Source organism: Acanthisitta chloris, unplaced genomic scaffold, assembly GCF_000695815.1.
Source record: "Acanthisitta chloris isolate BGI_N310 unplaced genomic scaffold, ASM69581v1 scaffold1210, whole genome shotgun sequence".
Taxonomy (NCBI): domain Eukaryota; kingdom Metazoa; phylum Chordata; class Aves; order Passeriformes; family Acanthisittidae; genus Acanthisitta; species Acanthisitta chloris.
Window position 1 is genome coordinate 130,121 of NW_008649755.1, and position 23,385 is coordinate 153,505.

General features: G+C 40.6%; 1 protein-coding gene across 1 annotated transcript in view; it reads left to right on the forward strand.

Moving 5' to 3' along the window:
* Positions 1 to 23,385, forward strand: part of XYLT1 (xylosyltransferase I) — a gene marked incomplete at its 5' end in the record, with an annotated part of 86,316 nt that overhangs the window by 41,275 nt on the left and 21,656 nt on the right. Inside the window, 2 exons of the mRNA XM_009069700.1 lie at positions 10,854 to 10,934; positions 23,174 to 23,385. Of these exons, the coding sequence (XP_009067948.1) occupies positions 10,854 to 10,934; positions 23,174 to 23,385 (293 nt within the window). The remainder of the gene's footprint in view (positions 1 to 10,853; positions 10,935 to 23,173) is intronic.

The window sequence follows — 23,385 nt, forward strand, 5'->3', positions numbered from 1 at the left end:
GGTGCTTTGATAAACCTAAAATTATATCATGTTTAGTTTTAATAATTAAATATTCTTGGGTATTAGCAGCTGGTTAGTCAAGTATTTCAGTACTTGGGGTTTTTTTAGATACTTTTCAGCAGATATTAAGTGGATTTAAATCTTTTTGTGAGATGGGATAAGTCTTAACTCTTTGTGGTGCTGCAGCCTTACAAATGACATCCTGGCACCCACAGGAGGGTGGTTTATACTTTGGCCCATCAAGAGATCATGTGTTAGCTTGTTTAATGTGGTTGGTTTCTATATTGGTCTCTGCAACGCAGCAGTGACTAGTAATGGAATGGTTTGTAACTGTAATAACAGGTAAAGCAACTTTGTGTAAGGTAAATTATCTTGGCTGACATGTATTTCATGTCAGCAGCTGTTAGAAGTCATGTAATAACTGGCAGCAAGTACATTTGCTACCACTCTGACACAATGACTGATCCTTATGGAAAGAAATGGTTGCTCAGGAATTTCTCATATGGAGAATTACCTACCATGAGACAGTTAAGTAAGGAAAAACAGAGCAGTTCTCAGTGATAGGAAGACAGTGCAGATTTTCATCTATTAACATGCTGTCACACATGCTATTAACACACTTTCACAGGCTCATCAGTTTAGCTTCTGAACTGGGAAGCACCACAAAACCTTTGCTGTGATTTCCCATAGCCTGTTCCAAGAACACAGAGCTGGGTTTATGGTCTGGCTTACACTAGCATAAACTGAGTGCACTGCACTGATTTTAGAGCATTACAGATATGAAAACAGAATGAAGTGTTGTCCTTTGTGTCAGGCTTTATCTGTGGGAAAGAGGATAGAAAAAAGTAGCACTTGATTAAAGGACTTGCAAGAGGGAACTTTTCTCACTATCGAAGGGACTAAAAATATTAGTATTTTAAGGAACAAAATGTGGTTGATTTGTGTACTGCTTTCTTCAAATGTGCACTTAGTAGAAGAATGGGCAGAAAGTGCATTTACCAGTGTTTCTATTACTCTGTAAGTTTTTTTATCTAGTGGGGGAAAACCTTCTTTGTCATAAAAGATTGTTAAATAGAAATATGCTGAAAAGAGAGATAATAGCAACCAAGACATTGGGGGGTTTATTTTCCTTGTAGGGCTAAAACTAAGTAAATAACCTCATTAAATTTAGGCATTCTGGGCATGAATCCTCTTTAAACATGTATCTGAATGTAAATAGCAATGTGGCTTAAAGCTGTGTAGCTAACCTCTTCAGGTATTGCTGCTTCCTGCTCACTGTCTATCAAAATTATCACTTGCGTCAACACTCAACTTCCTTATTGATGGAAATAAAAAATATGATAGACCTTTGACAGTATAATATTAAAATAGCCTTTTAATGCCAAATTGTCAGCAGATAGAGTGTGTTCATTAGCTTCACACTCTGCATTCAGTCAATCCTTACAGTCTTAACAGAAAAAGGTTAAAAATATTCAGACTTGGACTTGTTGATGTCAACCACCTAACTGATGCGTTTTTAGCGTGAAAATCACAGTTCTTTCCATTTATCCTAACCACAGCTACCTTGGAAAGTTGCTGACTAAAGTGTTAAGGGCAGCTATTAGTGGAAGGTCAGCTAAAGTGACTAGGAACATTGGCCTCATTGTGCTTTGTGTGGACACATCTGCCTGCATGTGACTAGTTTCCCATGAAGTTCTTCCCAGTATGGGCAAACTCACCTACCCCTGCCTGCACTGATGCTTCTTCTCTCTCTGTATCATTAATTGGGAAGAATTCAACCTGAACCAGAGTGCTGACTGTTGTTGGCTTGTCTTCTGAAAGTCTGCCATGTGGCATGGAGAGTCAATATGGACAAGAAGAAGTAATTGATTACTCTGCTCAGGGGAGAGCAAAGCTGAGCTGAGCAGAGTTAGTGCCAAGGATCCTGGCCTGGCTCTGGAGTGGCAGCTCTGCCCCTCCATGGACCCACCATGGACCAGAGTCAGACACTCTGCTGCTAGAGGATGTTGCATCCTGTCTGCAAAGCCAAAAGAGATCCAAACCACTTACACAGCTTATCCCTTACATTAACCACAGCAGGGGTGATAATATTTAACCATTGACCCTACCAGAGAACAAAAATTTAAACAGAAAGTTGTATGTTAGGCTATTTTCTTTCAATTTGTTGATATGTCTTGGTGGGATCAAAAGCCAAAAAAGGCTGGAAACAAACTATAAATGTGCCAGAGCCAAGATAAACAGACTATAATATGACTGCACAAATTGCCTGTACTCCAGGCAGACAGAGTGGAGGGGGGAGCAGGCAGATGTGGCAGCTCTCTCACTTAAAGAGCTTTCACAAGGCCAATAACAGAACCTTTGGCTTGTGAACATGACATGCACCAATGCCAAAAGGAAATCTGCTTGCTCAAGATTGGCATCTTAGTTTAGGAGAGTGGCACTTGGGCTCATGGTTTAGTGGTGGGTTAACTTTGGATTCAATGGTCTTAAAAGTCTTTTTCAAATTAAAAGATTCCATGATCCTGTGTTTGGAGCTGAGATAATGCTGAATAAGCATATAAGTCTATGAATCTTTGGGTTACGTATCCAAAAATGCTAAGCATTTTAGATCAGGCTGTAATTTGAAGAGTCTAAACTCCACATGGCTGTATTTTCACTAATCTGCATTATTTTAATTTCCAGATATGAATAATCGAAATGCCAGCAAGGCTTGATAAACAGTTTTTGCCAGCACTGATAAAAATGAGCATTCTTTTATACATGTAGTTCAACTAAACTGACATCTCTTGTGAATGTGGTGGGAAAAGAATTTTGCTTTACTGCAATATATACCTTTAACAAGGCCCTTATCAAAGTTAGACACACATCTCTGCCTTTACTTAAAAATATTTGTTGGAAACAGGTAATTACAGGCCTTTCTAGCAAAGGCTCTCTGTCAGGCACTCACGTTCTGGACTAGCAAGATCAAAAACTTAAATAATGGTGGTGATGTGCTGATGATTCATAAACTTAAATAGAAAATAAATAAAAATACTGTTTAATGAATCCAGGTGAAACATTTCCTTCTTTTCTTGGAAAATACCTCTGAGCTGAATGCATCAATACCAGGGTATTTAGGAAATAAGTCATCCTGCATGTAGCTGATTTTCTTTGATTATTTTCATGTGTACCAGATCCTGTGCAGTTGCACATTTGGAAGGTACTTCAGAAGCTTTTATTATTCAAGTGTTTTTCAGTGCATTAGTTGTTGATAAGGATACAAATAATGTAGGCTCAGCAATTGCATGCAAGTAGATTTATGAAAGGAAAACTGCTTTAATGTATTTCACAGTTTTGTAGTAAATAAAATGTAAAAAAAAAAGTAAAATACAGTAGTTTGCTTTGTAACTTACAGTTGCTTTAAAATCATGGAGAAAAAGAGCTGCATATGGCACAGTATTAGAAGGTAGTGCTCTTCTTACATCTTCACTTTTTACCACAGCACCAGGGTGCTCAGAAAATGTCATTGTCACGGACAAATGAGTTCCTAAGATCAGTTCAAAGGAAATCCTCGGACTAAGGAGATTTTTAAAAAATATTTTGCAAAGACCAGGGAGTTAAATCTCAAACTGTTGGTGAGTTGTGTGATATATCTGTGGTAGAGATGGAGAGAGTTATAACTGGATTGACCTCCCTGTAAAAGTCTCCTTAATAAGTGTACTTGTGCACCTGAGAGATGTAAGATTAGTTAAAGGACAGCTCTCAGCTCTTAATCTTCTGTGTAATCCTTGCACATGCTGCTTCTGAATGCTTGGACATGCAGGCCCTTACCCATAAAGTAATTTATGAGAATACAGTGTGAAAGTCACATTGTTTTTGGAGAGCTCTAAGTGTGCTACAGCTAAGCACATGCTGTTAAGTGCTTCACCAGATCAGAGACACAGTGATTGCACTCTTCCGTGGTGTGTTTGATAAGATCCTGGATCTTTTAAATGCTTGTGTTGAAATTGCACTATAAAATTGGAAGTTGAGTAGTTTACTTGTTGCCTAGCAAATATTTAAGGAAAGTCAAAAGCGACAAGTTACAAAGTTTTAATGAGTGCATGTGGTGAGTATTTTATTATCATAAAAGATGTAGGGTTTATTAGCTGATATAGGGCTGGAGTTTTTCATTAGCCAAGGGCCTTTCAGGGTTTCATGGGATAGAGCTGGAAAACATTCCAGACAAATGAATATTCTATTTTAAAAGAATAATGAGACGTTGAGGGTTTTTATAGACTCCAAAGTTTGCTAAACCAATATCTCTAATTAGATGGAGAAACTCTCTATAGAGGCTTTGCATCAACGGCAGAACACATAGCAAATGTTTTAAGCATTTACATATCAAATAGTGCTGGCAGCGTTTTGGCAGCAGTCCAGAGCTGCAGATAGTTTTAATCACATTTGTTCATTAATCCTTGGTGGAATTCTCTTATTTGGTCTCTTTAGGATTTTCATTTAAGCATGTGCTGCTGCTTCTCAGCAGTGAGCTTATTTATTTATTTTATAAATGCCATCTGAAGCCTTGAATTTATAGGGAAAAAAAGGTTGTGGAGTGGCTCAGGAAGCAGACGATGGAATATATTCTTTGTCTCTCAGTAGATCTCCTTTGTACCAGGGCATTTATGTACTCTCACTCAGAAGAGGTTTATTCAGCAGTGTGACATTTAAAAAAGACTTCCACTCTTTTTTGACTGTGTTAGTTCTTTTCTTTTCCATAGAAAACAGACAGTGGGTGAATGGGAAGCAGTAATTGAAAGTAACGCAAAGATGATTATATTGCTAATAAAATGTCTTGAGAATCATACAACACTAGCAAAGCTGTGCTGAGAGTAGCTGCATCCCATATGATGACTGATCAGTGCCCGGAGCATCCAAATGCAGAAAGCTGAAGCTTTGGAATACACAGGTGTGACTTCCCAGCCCAGATGGCAGTGCTGGTGCTGGAGCAGAGCTCTAATCTCTCAAGTACTCCAGCAATCTGAACTGCTAATGCAATAGTTTTCTTCTATTATCTTGTTCCTCAGTTAAACCTGACTTGAAAGGCAAAACAAAAACATTTAAGACAGCAGTGTTGTAAAAGCAGAGGTGTTAACAGTCACTTAAAGCCTTCCACATGCGGTTGGCCTCTGAAATCATATCTCTTGTTCTCATTTTTATGGTAGGTTTCAGGAATGACTGTTGTTATAGGAATTGGCTTCGCTGAGAAATGCCTGCCATGCTAATGTTTGTTCTGTGATGGAGAGCAAAGGCTAAATATAGCTTTCCCCTTTCCTTGCATTTTTGGATGTCAGAGTTGGGTCTTTTTTTCTTTACTGCAGCCAGGGTCAGGCTCCTCTGAGCCTCCCCTTGCACTAAATTGCCTTCAGGGAGAGAGGAGGAGTTGGGAGCATCAGTGAGAGGGTCAGGCTGCATATCCAGGGTCCAAAATCTGAACCCTGCAATGGGGGTTTTTTTCCTGTATTGTTATGCTGCATTTGCGTGACTGTTCATTTTGCTGTAAGTACTCCCTTTAGAAAGAGGTCTTGCAGGTTTTTGCTTTTTTTTTCTGCTGAATCATTCCACTGCTGTATACTTTTGTTAGGTTAGCCTTGCACACCCCTCAACATGTATGCCAGCTGGTGTGGTGGAAGGGCCAGTACAAGTCAGGGTCCCTCACTGGAGTAGGAAGATCCCTCCCAGCTTCACTGCTGAGTGCTGCCACATCCCCAGCAGAGGCAGGAGCAAAGCTTTCAGAGTGCACTGGATGCTATACAGGTGTATGTGGGAATTGGCAGTAATTTTCCCTGTCTCCTGGATTGGTCTCCTTCTTCTCCAGCTACTCTGTGCCTCGTGGGGATGCCAGTCTGAGCACATGCACTCCTAGTGTGAGACAGAGGGGCAGCAAAGTGGGATAGCCCTGGGGTAGAAATAGCCAGGGAAGGAACTCTCCTGCCACAGGTGGCTTGGCAGTGATGGCATGTCCTAATACTTTACAATACTCTGTTAATGAATATGAACTTAATCATTTATTGAAACCAATGATCTTAAACATAATTACAAGAATTCATTGAAAAGAAGGTAGCAAGATTCAAGGCACTCAGCTCTTCCAGACACTTGTGTGCATATCTACATGTTTAACCATGAAGTAGTTCATGCTTAACTCTGAATAGATGAGTTTGATCCATAATTCCAGTTTTCTTCTCTGAAGTCTTTTTCTTCTCTAGGGACCTTCTAGAAATAGTTTCGTGGCAAAGAGCTGCTGGGGTTGCTGTATGTCTGGGTTCTGTAGGGCTGTGCCTTCACACAGTCACAGCAATCCTGGGAAAGGAAACTGTGGAGTTGAGTCAGGAGGGTACGGGTGGAAATACCAAAGCTTTGGGCACTGAGAGAATTTGTAACAGTTTTGACTTATCTCTTCTGACTATGTGTTTGCCTTCGTCATTGTTGCTTCAGAGGCTCTTCACTGCTGCTTCAAACCACATTAGCCTCCTTGCCCTACTCTCCCAAACCCTTTCCCCTCTGTGGTTTTTTTTTGCCTGTTCAGCTGCTTTTGTGATCTTCCCCTACCTCTCCATCACCCCACGCCACTACAGAACTCCTGCTCTGTGTGCTGACACCACTGTTCACTACAGCCAGGGCTAAAATCTTCCCTGTGCTCACGTCCCTCTGTTGCAGCTCTGAGGTCTTGTGTGGCAGCTAACAGGGTTGTTGTTAGATAAATGAATCTTGATTAGTAATTGTACCCATTTTCAGAGCACTGTCTCCACACAAGTGGGTATGTTGTTTGGTACTGACCTCAGCTGTTTGAATTGCACCAAAATCAGGTATAGGACCCAGCATAGAGGTGTACATGTGGATGTCTGGTGAGATCTGCTGAAGAGGGGCACTAGGCTCTTGCCACACAGGGGACAGCCCATGCAGCACCAAATTGGTAGAGTCCAACCCCAGAACTCAGCAGAGCAGTTGCTCTTTCCTTCATAGGATTCCTACGTAGAATCAAGCTATCTTGTTTCCATACCTGTGTGCTGCCAAAACTTCTGAACTTCTGATCTTTTAGCCAAATTGTTATTCAATTGTATAACTTTTGACGTATGAATAGTCCCATTGAAGTGACTGCTGTTCTTTACATCCTCCAAGCTACCCATGCGTTAAAGTACTTTTGCTGAATCAAGAACAGTTATATTAATCATCACTGTCTTCCAAAAGTAACAATCACTTGTTTTCCTTTTCTCATATTCTCCAAAGACTTTCCTGATCTATTTTCACAGCTGTAAACTGAGGGGATCTCTGCTCTTTGCTTGGATTAGTCACTGGGACTTGGAGGGTTTGCTTAAAACCAGCAAGCCCAGCACTGTCTTTTGTTCTCTGCAGTGTCTGGCTGTGGTTGTGCTCAGGGATGGACTCGTACTGCTTTCAGAGCAGGTCTGCCAGCCTGTTCAGACAATGTAAACACAGACTCAATGTTTCTCTTTCCAGTTTTTCATTTTTGTCCCCTGTGTATATGCCATATTCTGAAATTTTTGCAATGCTCAGCATGTCTATGTGCTTACTGAGTGCCTGTTTAGCCTGCTCACATCCTGGGACACCTCAGTCCCAGGCCAGGGGCTGCTCGTGAGAAAACACTGGTAGCACACCTTGCTTTGCTTTGGCAATGTCTCCTGCATTCCTTTCTGCATCTAGGACTCATCTTCTTCTCTTCCTTAGGCCTCAAACTCTAATCTTGACCCTAACCCCAAACTGAGCCCAGCCCAGGGGCTCAGCCATGTCCCCAGGATGAGCAGTGCCACAGGTTGAGTCACTTTTGCAGCCTCCAGAGCCCCATGGCCTACCCAGCCAAGTGCTTCCATCTTCTGAGCCCAGGCCTGTGGTGGGGCTTGGCTGAGTTTTGCCAAGTGGCATCTCAGCAGGCAGGCACAGCACGCTGCTCCTGCTCCCTCCATCCACCCTTGCTGCAGGAGGGGAGCAGCAGGACTTTACTGAAGTGACTTCAGCAAAGTTCTGGGGGAGGTTGGCACCCCCATCCCAGCTGGCAGAACTGTCCTTGCTTAACACCAAATCTACATCAGTTAAGTCAAACACACTTTGTTTCCCCATCAGTCGTCTTCACTTGTCATCTTCTCATGGAAACCCTCCCACACGCTCAAGCTTTCTCCACACTTGGAGTTCACCGGAGGATTAGTTTCCCAGTTCTCTCTGGGTGCTGTGCACCTGAAAACTGCACATTTTCTTTCTGCCTCTCTATGCTCCCATCATCCTCCCTCCCTGCTAATGATACAGGTAACCAGCTGACTAATCCTCCCTGGTGACTCACCCTCCAAGTGAGTTAATAACCAAAGGAAATAAAAGTGGGAGCTGTGTGGATGCATCCATCAGCCCCAGCCTCAGGCACCAACTGTGGAAAGGCTTTTTCCTCAATCTGTATTTGTGCTGTGTTGCACACTAGGGAAACTGGTAGGAATGTAATATGTATATTAGTGATTTTTCAGTTGCATGAACTACTCTCCCTATCCCCATGACTTTCTTATTTCCTTCTTAGGAAGGCTGTGTTGCACTTGTTACTTTCTGTTATACTGTGATCGTTAGTAACAGAATTTGTGCCAAATTTATGCTCAGTGAATTATCCCTGAAATTTGTGGAGCTATAGCAGAATTTAATTTGGCAGTGTGGAGTTGATGTTGCTCCCAGTGATGTCTTCAGCTGAAAATCTCAGCTTTCAGTTGCCTTACTTAGAGAAAAAATAGGCCCATGTCTCTAGTCTTTGTCAGAAGGAGTGCCAGAGGCATTGGAAAAAGCTGGTGCCAGAGGCACTGCCATGGCAGAGAGACTTTGCTGCTGCTGTATATGAAGAGATGTGGCAGCAATCTGTGCTAGAGGCATTTAGGAAATCTGCCCCTGAAGGCAACGTTTTCTGAAAGATGAGGAGGATTTTAGCAAACGCATTAACGTCTATGGCATGTTCAGTACCTTTGATTTTCTTTTTAATGCCTTGTGGTGGAATAATTCAGAGATGATATGCAGCATCCTCATGATATTGGGGCCAGAAGAAGCAGGTTTGAATGAAAGCTTAATAGAAAATCAGTGTGCTGCCATGCTGAGCACAGAATTGGATGACTGCATATATCTAAATGTCAAATAACTAGAAAGTTTTACCAAATGGAAATAGGATGTTTTACTTCCAGGTTGTCAACACATGAAAAGAAGCGTATTAATTGACAAGGAGTAAATATCTGTATAAGTTCTTTTAAAAAAATAAAAATATTCAAAGTAGTAGGACCAAGATACCACCAATGTTTTCAAGAAGAGGAAAAATGTCAATTTGAGAGCTAAACATCATGTAGGCATTTATAGGAATTATCTAAAGACTGAGAAGCATTGAGAAGTTTGTATGGCAGCCCCAAGTCCCAATTCACTTGATAGGCCACTGCTGAATAGCAAAAATAAAGGTTGGTGAGCAATCTAGAAATCATGATGTTTTATTGAGTGGTGCAGATTGTTGCTGTGGTTGATTGGATTTGTATCCTGTAAGGAAATTAAAGCTCAAGCACTTCCAAACTTGGTTATATTTCTAAAGATCATCTTTGCTTGCCAGCTTTTGCCTAGAAACTCACCCGAAGATGTCAACCATTGAAACCATTTCATGTGGAAGCATTGCTAAGTAAATTCACTAAATGCCTATTCATCCCAGTAAGATGGAGAGTCACTGGAGCAGCAAATGTGAAAATCTGCACAGCTTACTATACAGAAAGCAGTTTTCTGAGGTTGCCAAATTGAGATGCAGAGTCTGACCCTGGGAGGTATTACAGCTCACATGAGTGAGCATAGGAGGAGGGTCTCAGGCTCCTACAGCCTGGTCCATCAGACTGGTTGATCGACAGATATTTCATTTGCTCTCGATAAAATCAATGAGATTATGAAAATAGTTTACTTGGCGGATAACATTTCCAAGATGCTGCAGCCTGACCCCAGAAGTTACATGCATTTTGTACAGGATTCTGGTTTAACTTAGTTTTCTTTGGCTTATAATAATGAAATGTTTTCAAGGTACAGTACTGTTGACAGCTGTTTTATCTTGAGTTTTTCTGCCATCGGCGTCATTACAGGCCATTGCTTAAATGGTGGTGTATCTATAAGGTTGTGGTTTGGAATACAACTCAGGAGATTAAGATCTTTTTAATGTAATTTATTCAGTTTTCCTAAATATGTTGACCCAGATAAATAGAGAACATTTTTGCTCCATTGTTAAAGAAATAACAGACCACAAAAGCTGTCAAGCGTAAATACATTCTTGGACATGTCAGCTGAAATTTGGAAAATACTGGTGTCAGATTGCCTGTCATACTAATTGGAATTAACCTTCTAAATTCTTTTGTTCCTATTAATTATATTGGCATTTTGACATCAAAATTCTCTTGCTTTATGCATTGCAGCCTTGGCCTCTTCTCTATTACAAGAAAGAAAACAAATAAAATGCCAGTAGATACTTAACCAAACTCCCTAGGAAATACCTAGCAAGGCATGTAAAATGGGACTATTAATATAGTCATCTCACAGCTGGATTTTCATACTTCAAAAATGTTGAGCAGTATTACTTAATACATGTTCTGTTACGGTACTTAAAATATCTGCTAAAAATCGGTAAGAAATTCGTTAAGATGTAATAAAGTTGGGGTTCCTTCCAAGTAAGCTTTCCTTAGTAGAGGGAGGCAGTGAAGTTTAGCAGCAGGATGGAAGTTTTTTGAGGAACCACCTTTTTCAGAGTCTGCAGATGGTCCCCAAATGAGAACAAGAAGTATATAAATATAATAGTGGGTTTTGTAGTGTAATTTGTGCATTCTTTGTTCTTTCTCTTGCAGGACAAATGATCAGCTTGTAGCATTCCTGTCCAGATACCGTGACATGAACTTCTTGAAATCACACGGGAGGGACAATGCAAGGTATGTTGGCACTGAAACTTTTTGCATAGTGATGGTTTTCCAGCATTACCTGAGTGAAGAAATGCCTAGTCCAGGAAAGAGAAATGAATGAGGAGGAAATCCTCTTGTGAGGACAGGCAGTTGTTTATCAGTCCAGAATGGCTCCTTCCCAGAGTCAGTTTGCAAAGATGCTCTTGTGGGCAGAGAGGCATTAAGCAGACTGGTGCTTGTTTCCTCCTTGGGGTTTGGCACAGATGGATGTTTTGTGGACAAGCAGTAAATGCCCCGCATAGCAGCACTTCCCAGTTGGTCCCAGCCAAACTGGTGACCAAGACCTGTGCTAGCTGGGGTCTGCAGTAAAGCCTGGTGCAAGGAGAGCCCTGGATGTGGGAGCCTGTAGTGGCCTGCACATACAAGTAAGAGCAAGGGTGGTGACTGGAGCTTATTGCAGCCTACCTCAGTTTTGAGGTCTTGGAATCAAAGTCCCTCTTCATCCACCCTGCATAGGTCTCAGGGAGAAGAGAACATGCTTTGTCCCACTGTGCATCAGTAATACTTAAACTTACCATAGTGGTTTGAGGGAGCAGCAGTGACCAAATCCCATGTTCCAGTGGTTTAAACAAGCTTCTGCAGATGAAAGAACTTTCCCATCGGACTGCAGTGGTCCTGTTTTCTTGTTTATTGATAGTTTTGCTTTTCCTATAGTTCTGTACTGCAAAAGCAGTCTTGCAACAGTTCCAGCAATTCCATATGCCGAGTCCCAGTGGTTTTGCATCTAAATATATTGCTTGGTTCTGCTTGGGTCACCAGGTCATCCCTTTATTCTGTAAAATGTCAAGTGTACCGTAAGGTGGATTCGGGCACTGTACATAGAAAATGTGACACACTGAGTTGCATGTTCAGCACAGCAGGTGGACAGAATAACACACAGGTCTCTCTCACTACTTGGCTGTTCTTGCTCTTGTCACTAGATTTATCAATTCTGTCATATTCCTGTTGAAATTAATTCCTCACTAACATTCATCTGGTGCGTGCAGAGATTCTGTAGCAGGTAGTAAAAAATTATACTGTGAGGAATAATATATAAATCTGAATCAACAGTTCTCACAGGAGAGTCCCTGGTTTGGGAAATGCAGAGTGTCAGAGTGATTGGCAGACTCAGCTGTAGCTGGCAATAGTGATCGACAGCAGAGTTAGTGTAGAAAAGGAGAGAGAAACAGCCAGAGAAAAGCAGTTGGTCTCTTATGCCTCCTTGCTCTTCTGGTGCACCTGAGTCTTCTCAAATTCCCTGTGCTGGCTCAGGAAAACAACTAATGAATTATGACATGCCAGCATCAAGCTGGTTTGAACATGCCAACTTCAGCTGGATCAGAACAATTTAGATCAATTAAACACACTAATCTGATATTAATTTAGTAATGAAATGAGCTAATGTTCCACTTGTCCTCCCCTCACAGGAATAACAACCCATTTAGTAGTTCAATGGTTCTCTTTGTATAAACAACTAAATACCTTTTAGCCTATTGCCACATGTCACTATGTTTTATTTTTTCCTCTTGGATTTCTACCATAAATTCCCTGTGCACCAGGAAACATTACTTGGGACGTGAGTGCAGATTTGCCATCCCTGTCTGCAATGGTTATCTGGTCCATGAGTCCCATAAACACTCCCACTGCTGACCACTGGATGAATGGATCCTTTCACGTTGCCCCTTGGCATCTCCCCAGTTTTTCTGTCAGGGAGACGGAGTGGCTCCCCTCCTCCTGCATAGCCCAGATAGCTGCAGAGACACACTGAACTCAGCAGCTGTGAACTCCTCTGCATAATGCTGGTGTTTGGTAAAATTCATTCCATTGTTTTCAAAAACTGATCAAAAAGCAGTTACACTCTGTTTGTATTGCACATGAATTTCCAGCTCTATATCCACCTGCTGAGAAATCATATCTAAAGTGAGATCAGTTATATCTACAGTGAGATCTCTAGTCTGATCCTTCGTTTTTAGTGTTTCAGTAACTCAGTCTTGCCTAAACCAGTTAATGTAGCCTCTGCTCTACCCATTTGGCACACAGTTTCCAATTGACTTTCATTGTATGCCCAAGCTGTGTCAGCTATGGTCATACCAGTGAGGTTTATAGAGTTGTGGAGTCCCCTGGGCTGAAATACCTTGTACAAGCACGAGCAGGTGAGACAAGCAAAGGCCCATCTAGGCTGTCACCCTGTGTCTGGCTGCCAACAGCCGATGTCCCCAGAGCAGCAGTAGGGATGGGTAGTGGTACTTCTTTGCAATATTCTCCCAGAGTCTTGTCACCTTTGCCTGAGGAATTTCCACAGCCAAACTCAATGACTTCCTCATTTAAGAGTAAGGGATGATTATGTTTTCTCTTAATTTTTCCAGTTGATTTTTACATTTTCTTCTTTGCTTAGTCTTGTCACAGCCTGGAGGAAAAGAAATACCCCATGAGGGGAATGGTATAGCCAAGAGCTTAATAAGATCTAGAAGAGAAGCAACAGCCTCAAGGTTTGGCAACTAAAAATTTAAAAAAAATAGGAAAGGTTTCAGGACACAGGTCGAACTCCACATGATTAGTCAATAGGAGAAAACTCCTTTGGGACACACAATCTCAAAACAGACTGGAACAGAATTTTTTATTTAAAACAGCTAACTGAACTAGTGATAAGGGAGAGGACACTGGACTATACTGTCTGCTGCCCTTTGTACAGTAATGATTGAACTGTTCCAAGGTGCTTTTCTCAAAACACGTGAAATAATAATACAGGAGCTCAGGATTCAAATATCATCGAAAGCAATGTCTAACCCTTGCTGGTACTTTTAATTTGTGGATGAATAATGGCTCCAAAACAATAAACTTTCCAGCTGTCTAAGTCTGCTTTGTAAACAACTGGAAACTCTGAATTTTAAGTCATCGTAGTCTTTGGATCATACAACGGAGAGAGAAGATTAAAAATGTCATCTTAAAACTGAAATGCTTATACAGCTCAATTACAATGTACTTTGTATTCAAGCCATGTTCACAATCAGTACATGTTTTACTGCCAAATAAGAAGAGAAACCAAGGCTTCCTTTTATAGAGTGAAGTTTTCTTTTAGTTATGCCAAAGTCATTAAAAAGTGCATCGCTCTGATTTTCCTTTAGTGGCTTCAGTAAAGGGAATGGACATGAAAATTGTCCTTCACTCAGCTGGAGAAGCATTATTTCCTGAGAGTGGTGAATGTATGAAATGAAATTGCATACACGGGCTGGAGTCGTTACATGGTACTTAGTGGGCAACACTTAGATTTTCTCCCCTTATCAGTGTCTTAGACTATTAAAAGCAAGTGAATACCTGGTAGTTGTATAAGCTGTTGCAATTTGGAATGTGGAGGAGAATTTTTTTTTTGCCAGGAGCAGCACCTGGCTGATGTATGATAAAATATAGGCAGTCAAATGTGACATCTTCAATGACAGGCAGGAAAAAATGGGTTTTTAATAGAAACCTTGCCACAGTAGTCATTTGGGAGACAGTGTAAACATGCTGTGAAGACTGTATGCTGTTAGATCTTAGAGCAATCTCGAGCTCATAGGCAAAATACAAACAGCTAAAGAAAAGGCCATTAAAAGTTTGGTATGTATCAGAGTTCTTTTCTTGTGCTGTTTTTTTTCTCCTCATTAATGCTATTCTTCTCAGTTGTGTCCTCCCCTTTCTGACTCTTGGGTTCCAGATAATTTTAAAGGTGTTGCTAAACTGAACTGAGGAGCATCACAATCCTATCCCAGTTCCCAGAGTCTGGAGAGCTCTCAACTACCAAAATCTCCACCTCTTTCGGCCCAGTTCTGATGATACATACCTGTTTCACCAGCATTTCAGACATGCCTTTTTTCCACAGTGGCACACACTGATTGTTTGTGTTCTATACCTTGGGTTGATGGTGGTTTGGTGATCACTTAGGAGAATGGACCACACAGTAAATGCTGTTATGTATTGTGTTGATGAATTGCCCACTAAGTACCCAAATGCATATAAAAAACTCTGATTAATTATTGCTGGTAGTGGAATAGTTTAACTCCTAGCAGAGCTTAGACTGCTGTTCATCTGAAATATTTGTGGTTTATTTAGCGCAAATTTCCCTCAGCTGTGCTTTTGGATTTTACTTTTTTTTAAAACACTTGAGTATTTTGGAGCACATGAACTAAGATCTACTTTTTGGTGGGAAGTAGTTCAGCCCAACAGTTGCTTGAGAACTGTAGCGACCGAAATAGCAAAACGGATCTTCTCTGCAAAGAGACTGCACTTAAAAAATTTAGACATTACAGCTAACTTTCAAATGTTCCTTACTACTTTATGCTATGTGTTAGAGGAACCGTAAAGCCTTTAGTGCTTCGACTTGACAATTTGCCTCCTTGTAGGGCTTCCATTTCTGCTCAGTTTTGGAAAACACTGCTCTAAGTTGTCAATGCAGAGAACAAAAACAGCTGTATGTCTTGACATGAGACTAAGCAGAATGTTCTTTGTTCTTCTTAGAGTATACAAGCAAGATCATCTGCTGGTTCAGGAAGGTGCAATAAGTGAGGTTTGAAGTAGCCATACTTTGCAGTAAGTGAGGTTTGAAGTAGCCATACTTTATGGGGCAGGGAAAGAATTGGGAAGGAGTTTAAAGTTGAGGGACTGGTAAAGTAATCAGAAGTCTTACTGAGGAAGTAGCTTAAAGTTGAGGTACTGGTAAAGTAATCAGAAGTCTTACTGCTATCTAGGAACATTGAGCTGCACAGTTCATTTTCAGCTGTATAAACAGTAACTTCTGTGCCCTGTCATCTGAGGGCCTTGAGACATTTTATAAAATGGTTATGGCAGGGAACATCCTTTTAAGCTGGACAGGTGTTGTTGACCCTGATGTACCCAGAGGTTAGCAGCCTGAATTTGGTGGCTTGAAAATCTGTATAGAGGTGACTCACACTTGCCCTCATTCTCTTACAAAGTTTGGGATTCCATTTCCTTTTCTTTCTTCATGCCCTGCCATGCAGATCCCAAGATATTAAGCACAGTAGAACCTGCAGTGAGATGCTGTTGTGGTGGTCACCCAGGCTATGGTGGAAGCAGTAGATGAGATGGCTTCAAGCTCAGCCACTCGGGCCCAGCAGCATTCCCAGGTCAGAGACTGCTGTTATGTGACTGTTAGGAAGAAGAGGAGGTGAAGGGACAAGAAATCTTCTAAAAAAGGCATTTACTGGAGACAGATGGCAAAATGTCAGGATTCATATCATTGAGTCTGTCTGTGGTGAATTCATGCTACATCTCTGCACACTATCATTGCAGTTTTGCTTATTTAAAATAAAAAGAAAGAGAAGCACTTGAATTGTGACCTCCCTTTTGGTGAGAGGAAACCATTACATTTTTACCTTTGTAAAAGTTGTTGCAGTCTTGCTTAAAAGATACTGTGAAAGTGAAGAGTGGTGGAAAGAAACCCACAGGAAAGTCTTTGAAAGTCCCTCTCGAGCTTTATTCTCACAAGGAAATGTATGGAATTGTTGTCAAAACAAGGCAATTCCTAGTAGAGTCATTACTGCAAAAAATAGAAATCTGCAAGTTTCCTACAGCTAAAAATATTTTAGCCTTTTTTTTTTTAATTTTACTCCCTGACCTGCAGCATTATAATATTGAGAAACATTAAGGCTCTTTAAGATTTCCTCTGAAAGAGAGATTTCTCTTTTGAAAGAGAGAAGATTGAAAGTAAGATTTTTCAAAACTAGTGGAAGTTAATGCTTAGGAAAAGGTGGACAAGAAGAATCATGCAAAATTTCTTTTAAATATAATGCAAATATGTGATAGGACTAAAGCATTAAAAGGATATTCTGAGAAAATTACCTATGAAAGAAGCAGACACAAATTGTGTAGAATATGAGTCACCTATTGTAAAGCTTGAAAAATCTAATTATGTCCATATAGAGATGGAATAATGACCAGATAAAATGTGTGTATTCATCGGCTTTTAACAGCATCTCATCTGGAATATCCTAAGTGCTCTGGCTGTTTGGCTTCCATAAAGATATCATTGTTTGAGAAAGGCCATATTGAACATTGTATTTCAGGGCTTGGAACTTGAAAGAGACATTCAAAATACTGTATGATTTTTACTGCACTGTAAATTATCTAAACCTTATATTGTCCAGTGTGTGTGGCAGCAGTTGTCTGCCCCAGACAGCAGTTGTCTGTTCTGTCTTGCACACTGAACACAAAAGTGTTTGAACATACATTGAAAACAATGTGGTGACATGGACTGTTAAAAAATCCTTCCAGTAGAGCTGCTTGTTCTCGTGACTTGCAGCCCAGCTCCTGGAAACCAAACTGCATCTCTCAGTGCTGGCTTGCTTCTCATGGCTGTATCACCTGTGTTTTCTGCTCTGAAGTCACTCCCTGTCCTCCTGAGGTCGGAGCCTGTTCCATCCTCACTGAGGGACAGCTGGTGATGCCACAGTGCAGGTTTGGCCACCCCTTCAGTCACACACCCACCATGCTCTGCTGCTCATGAGGTCTGGTGCCCTCCTCTGTGGTAGGACATGCAGAGATATGGATGAGAAACACTAATCACATTTTAGAAGTAAGATTTTCCTGTGTTCCTTATTAACTTGTGAGCATTTAGCACAGTGGGCAAAGCTACTAAAAGCATTTCAATTTGTGTGCTTACTTAGGGCTTTGGCTTTTGCTTGTGAAATAAACCCAATCATGAAATAAGACCAATCTAACTAGAGCAAATCCAGTCAAGAGAGAAATTCTCTCTGATACTGTTGATGGTTTTTTGTGCATTGGCATTAAAGCTTGGGGGATTGTTAGGATAGTATTGTGTTTATAATATTTTCTTCTGAGTGAGGGAATTAAAGATAAGAGTTTTGCTTTGACCTCATAACATTTGCATTTAGGATGCTGCAGTTTAAACATATTGAAAAGCAAGTTGGATTGTTATTTCTCCTCTTTTCTCCCATCATTTCTGTCTGTACTGAGAGTTCTTTTCATGGCCTTTTGAAACAGCAGGATGCTTTCCACATGTTGCCTGTCATATCACGCGGAAATCTTCCTCATCTTAACAGACTAAGTGGGTGCTATTTCTTTTTGACACTGTTCCCTTTTTCAAGCTTCAACTCCATTTGGGGAATGAGGGGTCAGCCCTGGAGGCTTTCAGCATGACAGGAAAAGGTCTTGGGAAACATACTGCGAGATCATATCTTTGGAAACCCAGATGATTATCTGGAGCTGTATAGACATTGTGCTTAAATAGCCAACTGTTAATTATGTCAGATGTTTTACATATTATTTAACCCATCATAGAATAGAATTACTCATGGAAATGGAGTAAAATCAGGGTTGTGTCACAGTCAACTGGAAATCCTTTGCCTATTCAAGGGGGGGCCAGGATTTCTGGCCTGGACAGGCAGGGAGCAATACCGCTCTGTACAGGTTTGGGTTTTGTGAACTTGCTTATTACAAGGAATTTTTTGACAGCTTTATGGAAATGTATGGCCTAGAGATTGCTCACAAATTACTTATTGCAACTGCTACACTCAGGATTGTCAAATTATTGTTCTCTGCTTTCTATTTGGTCACCTAAATTGCAAGTTACTGTTTTATGCTTCCCAACTGATTGACTCCACTAAGTGTTTCCAGGGTGGCTGTGCAAACACTGCCAGCAAGTGACTCTCATATTTCTCATCTGTAAAAATATTTACTTGACTTTTCCTACCAGAATGGACTCTTGTCTTCAAATTTCTATCTAAAGAGTATCAAAAGAGGAGCAGATAAAGTCAAAGCAATGTGCAGAGTTTGTCCACACACATTAAGGGAAACATGGACATGGTGCTGGTGGAGCTCCAAGATCTGCAGATTCTTGCTTTTCATTGACTTTTGGCTTGTGATGAATTGTTTCACTAATGTAGTGTAACATTTATTCACAGCTCTTATCCTTAAATCGTGAGTAATGGTAATGAGATCCTGGGTAGGTGCACCTGGTTAACAGTGAAATGTCGATAGGAGGTTTTCTAGGCAAGAGACCAAAACCAGGAAACATTTAGGAAGAAACCTGTTCATCTTAAAAAATATGTTGTTTCCAGACAAAAGCCTTTTAGTGGCAAAATTACTGATAAGTAACATTTAGCAATCTGATAGCCTCTGATACTTTAGAAAGTTTTATTCATTCATAGACTTTGGAAAACTGAAAACAGGGAACTCTCTGTCTAACTTACTGCATAGTACAAGCTTTCAGGAGCAAGGGTCTCTCCCAAGTTTTGGTGTGCAGTGTCACTTGGAGAAAACTATCCAAAAGGAAGACACTTGATTGTGATATTTTTGCTGGTATTCAGTAACTGTGCAGCAATATTTATTAATAGTTAAAACATATAAGAGCTGAGCTATGTGTTTACGTTCATGTGCTAAACAGCTTACAAATGCTTTCAGTGTTATCCAATCCTTCAGTCTCATCTGAAATGCATTTATAAATCTTTAAATAAATTACAAAGTAAGAGGAGTTCCCTGAGCTGGATTGCAATTATGAGCTGTCTGGACTGACATCTATACTCAGTGTGACAGACCACGTGCTGCAGGCAATAGGGTTTTTTTAACAAAGGATAAAAATAACCATCCAGAACTGTGTAAACCCTGAGGCTGCATCCACACAGGGCACAAATGGCACCTTTCACCCGTGTCAGTGCCTGATTGCTGAGCTCAGGTGGCAAGAGGTGTTCATAATATCCTGTGCTTGCTGCTTACTCTGGGTGTAATCCAGGGTCCTCAAAATTGGAGGCTCTTTGGGAAGAGTTGAAATGGATTAAGGGGAAGCGTAAAATGTCTTAGATGCAGTGTTCTGTGAATTAAGGCAAAATGACATGCTTTGTCTTAACCCGAGTGTTATTTTAATTTGATCTTCTCCTGGTTGGCTCTCTTATCTTTGTTATTTTCCTCCTGATACTTGTTTTAGATTAGGAGAAAGGTCAAGTGTCTTCATCTGATGATAATCTCTATTGTATTTGGCCAACCATACCTTGAATGTCATTGTTCTGGCCAGTACATTTGCAGGTGGCAGAGGTGTGCCAGTCTTACCTGAAGTTCAGGGTGGCAGGAATTACTTGACTTGTTCCACATTGACTAAGGTTAATTAAATGCTATTACTATGCCATTTTTTCTGCTTTAATTTGGGAGTTATCTGCTAGGTGTACTGTAAAATCCAAGGGAGAAAGACACAGGGTAAAAACACATTTTTTTTGCATTTCATTGCTTTCTCTGAAGCTTAGCATTGCCTTCATAAAACATAATGTTTTGTTATTCCACTGAGCATAACCAGAAACTAATGAAATACAGCATTAGACTAGAAACAAATCTGTAGGGTCATGCTTTTGCCCTCCATCTTCCTAGCTTTCTTTTTGGAGGTGGCTGCAAGCATTCTTGGATGGCTAGTCAAGAATCTTTATGAACCGTTTGTAGTGTTTGAGGGTTTTTCATTTCTTGAAAAGGCCTATGTGGCATGCAAATAGCACCTTCCCCTTTTCCTCAGGCAATATCCAATGTGCTTAGAGTAAGTTCTTGCCTGCCTGAGTGCCAATATCACTATTGCTGGAGTGGGTAGGTGCATCAGTCATCCTAGAAGAGAGCCTGGGAGGAAAAAAATAGTAGCCTCATCCACCTTCTCCACTTCGGTTGCAGTTCGGTTCTCCATGCCAGCAGCACTGCCTCAGCTCACTGGGGCAGCTGCTGTCTCCTTAGGCAGGATCATTTAGCTTCTAGTGGATCTGAAATACACTTGGTCCCCTTGGCTCCCAAGGAACATAAATGGACAGCAAGCAGTTGCCCAGTGAAGAGCTGTGTCTTCATAGCCCCTTGTATAAATCATTGCTTCATGGATCATACAAATGATTTGCTGTGCTAATGTGTTACTCTGGTTAGATAAAATTACTATGTGAAGAGGCCCAGTAAGGGTTGGCCTTCTGCAAAATGCTGCTTTCTGTTCAGTTGTTACTGGTATCTAAGATCTGATAGGATGTTTCTAGGAAGGTTGCAAGAAGGATTAGCAAAAGAGTCATCTCTTTGCAGGTCTCCAAAGGCATTGCTGCTCTTCAATTGGGCTGTTTTGCCTTGCTGGAGGATGAGTGATTGGAAAGTACATTTAGTTTTCTTCTAATAACCCTTTTGTGTAGGATTTGGGGACTCAGGTTTGTTATGAAAACACTTATACTCCCAGAAATTGACTTACTTCACTCCATATGCTGAGATTGGCTCACCCATCCCATTCACTCAAAAAATGCCATAGAACTGTGTACATATGGAAAAAAGGATCCTGTCAACTAGTTTGGAAAACATGAAGCCTCAAATCAGGATTTGCTGTGACATTCTCACCCTGAGTGTGGTCATGCTTTCCTGTTGCCAAGTTCAGACAATAAGTCTGAAGCTGTGGAACTGAGTTTTCTGGTAGCAGTTAGCTGTAAGCCCTATCATGTGGTACAGGCTGAGGCAGTTTGTAAGCAGAGTGGATTTGGAAATGGCCAGGTGGTTTTTTTGGTTTGAGGGTTTCTATTGCAGTCAAAGAACCTTGTATCTGAAAATGAGAGTAAAGGGTGATAAATTGGTAGAGGTAGCAGTTGAAAGAAATTACTTCATGGAAAAGAACTTTATGTTCCTATTTAAATATGGTCGATAAAATTCTATTATTTTCTTAAAATAATTAACTCAAATGAGCATTTAGTTTTGAAGGAAATAAATAAATGACCAAACTTTCAGGCACATTAATATTTGATTTGGAGATAACTGCATAAATATTGAATTTGAAGATTACATTCCAGGGCAATGCATTAAAATTGCAAGACTTTTCTATTATCCTTCATAATGGAACATGAAATTAGAAACTTGTTCATGGAAAGAAAAATTTCTCAACTCTCATTTACACATTTTCTGCACTGTTGTGTTAACAGAGGAGCTCTCCTCATACTGTGAGAAGAGACATAGCTATCAGTAGGGCATAGACCCTGAAGTCATTTACGGTCCTTTTAAAAATTAATATGCACCATTTCATAATTGCATCTCAGTTCTTTGATTGGTATAGAACAGAACTTGAACCAAGGAGCTGGCCTACAGGGTTAATGCTCATGTTTCCAGATACAGGAATCCAGAATGCTTTGATGTTGTTCCTTAAATTTCATTTCTTTTCTCTTTCCTTCAGTTGCACGTGTTTGAGGACCACTAAAATTGTCACCTTGACTTCCTAATCCTGACACATCCTGGCATAGTTCAGGGAGGAAACACTGTGCCCTCCTCACTGTAGGTGCTGCAGCTCGTGTTAGCCTGCAGATCTTGTGGTCTGGCTGGGAGTTGCTCTAGTGGTCTGGTTAGCAAGCATTTGTGATTGCTCAGAGCATGTGGGGTGTATTCAGCACAGCAACTCCCCGTGATTAACGGTGCTCACCCCTCTTGCAAAGGCATGTGCTAGTTCATAGCTGCCCTGCTTCTCCTTCTGGGAAATCATTATAAAAATGGAATAACAAATAGAAACCTGGATCAGACAGTCTCCAAACATGTGCGGGCATCCACTCCAAAGTGTTTTCAAACATGGATTGATTTCCCAGCCTTTTTTTTTACTTCTTATATTGGTCTCAAGTAATTCATTTTCATACCTTTACATTTCTGCAGTTGTTCCTCTCATGCATGGTTCAGCAATAACAAAACGTTGTTCCCCATAGGCTTGAAAACAGAGCAAACATATTCTACAGCAAAGACCAATACAATGGTATTTCTCCCTAATTGGCTATATCCCAATAGAAATATTAAGGAAATAAGAGCATAGGAGAAAACTTGTCATTTTACCTTTATGTACAATTTACTGTTTTTGAAAAACTCTGATTTTATTTAGAGACTGAAGCCTGTTACACAGCTTGTGTCTAGTTCCTGTTCATGTTATGGTTCTTCTGCAGTGATTTGTTCAGAGTTAATGAACATTATGGGAGTTTCACACCATACAGCTCTGTCACCCACACAGTTCTGCTGTAGGACAGCACAAGGTGTAAAATATGTTTAAAAGCAATCACTTGTTGATCTTTGCCTCTATAACTGAATGTATAACTGATTAATCATGCATTAAACTTCTCTGCATTATTTATTAGTAGAATGGAAGTATAAACAAGTGACCTTTTGATCCTTTTTTGTTTGAGAAAGTAGCTTTTTATTTATAGCACTTGTGATAATAACAAAATACAAATCAACTTTTAATGACTACTGTTGTATTCCCTCAGATTTATCAGAAAACAAGGACTGGATCGACTCTTCCTAGAATGTGATACACACATGTGGCGCCTGGGGGACAGGAAGATCCCAGAAGGAATCACAGTTGATGGGGGGTCAGACTGGTTCCTCCTAAACAGGAAGTTTGTGGAGTATGTCACTTTTTCTAATGACGATCTGGTAACAAAGATGAAGAGGTTTTACTCTTACACATTGCTTCCTG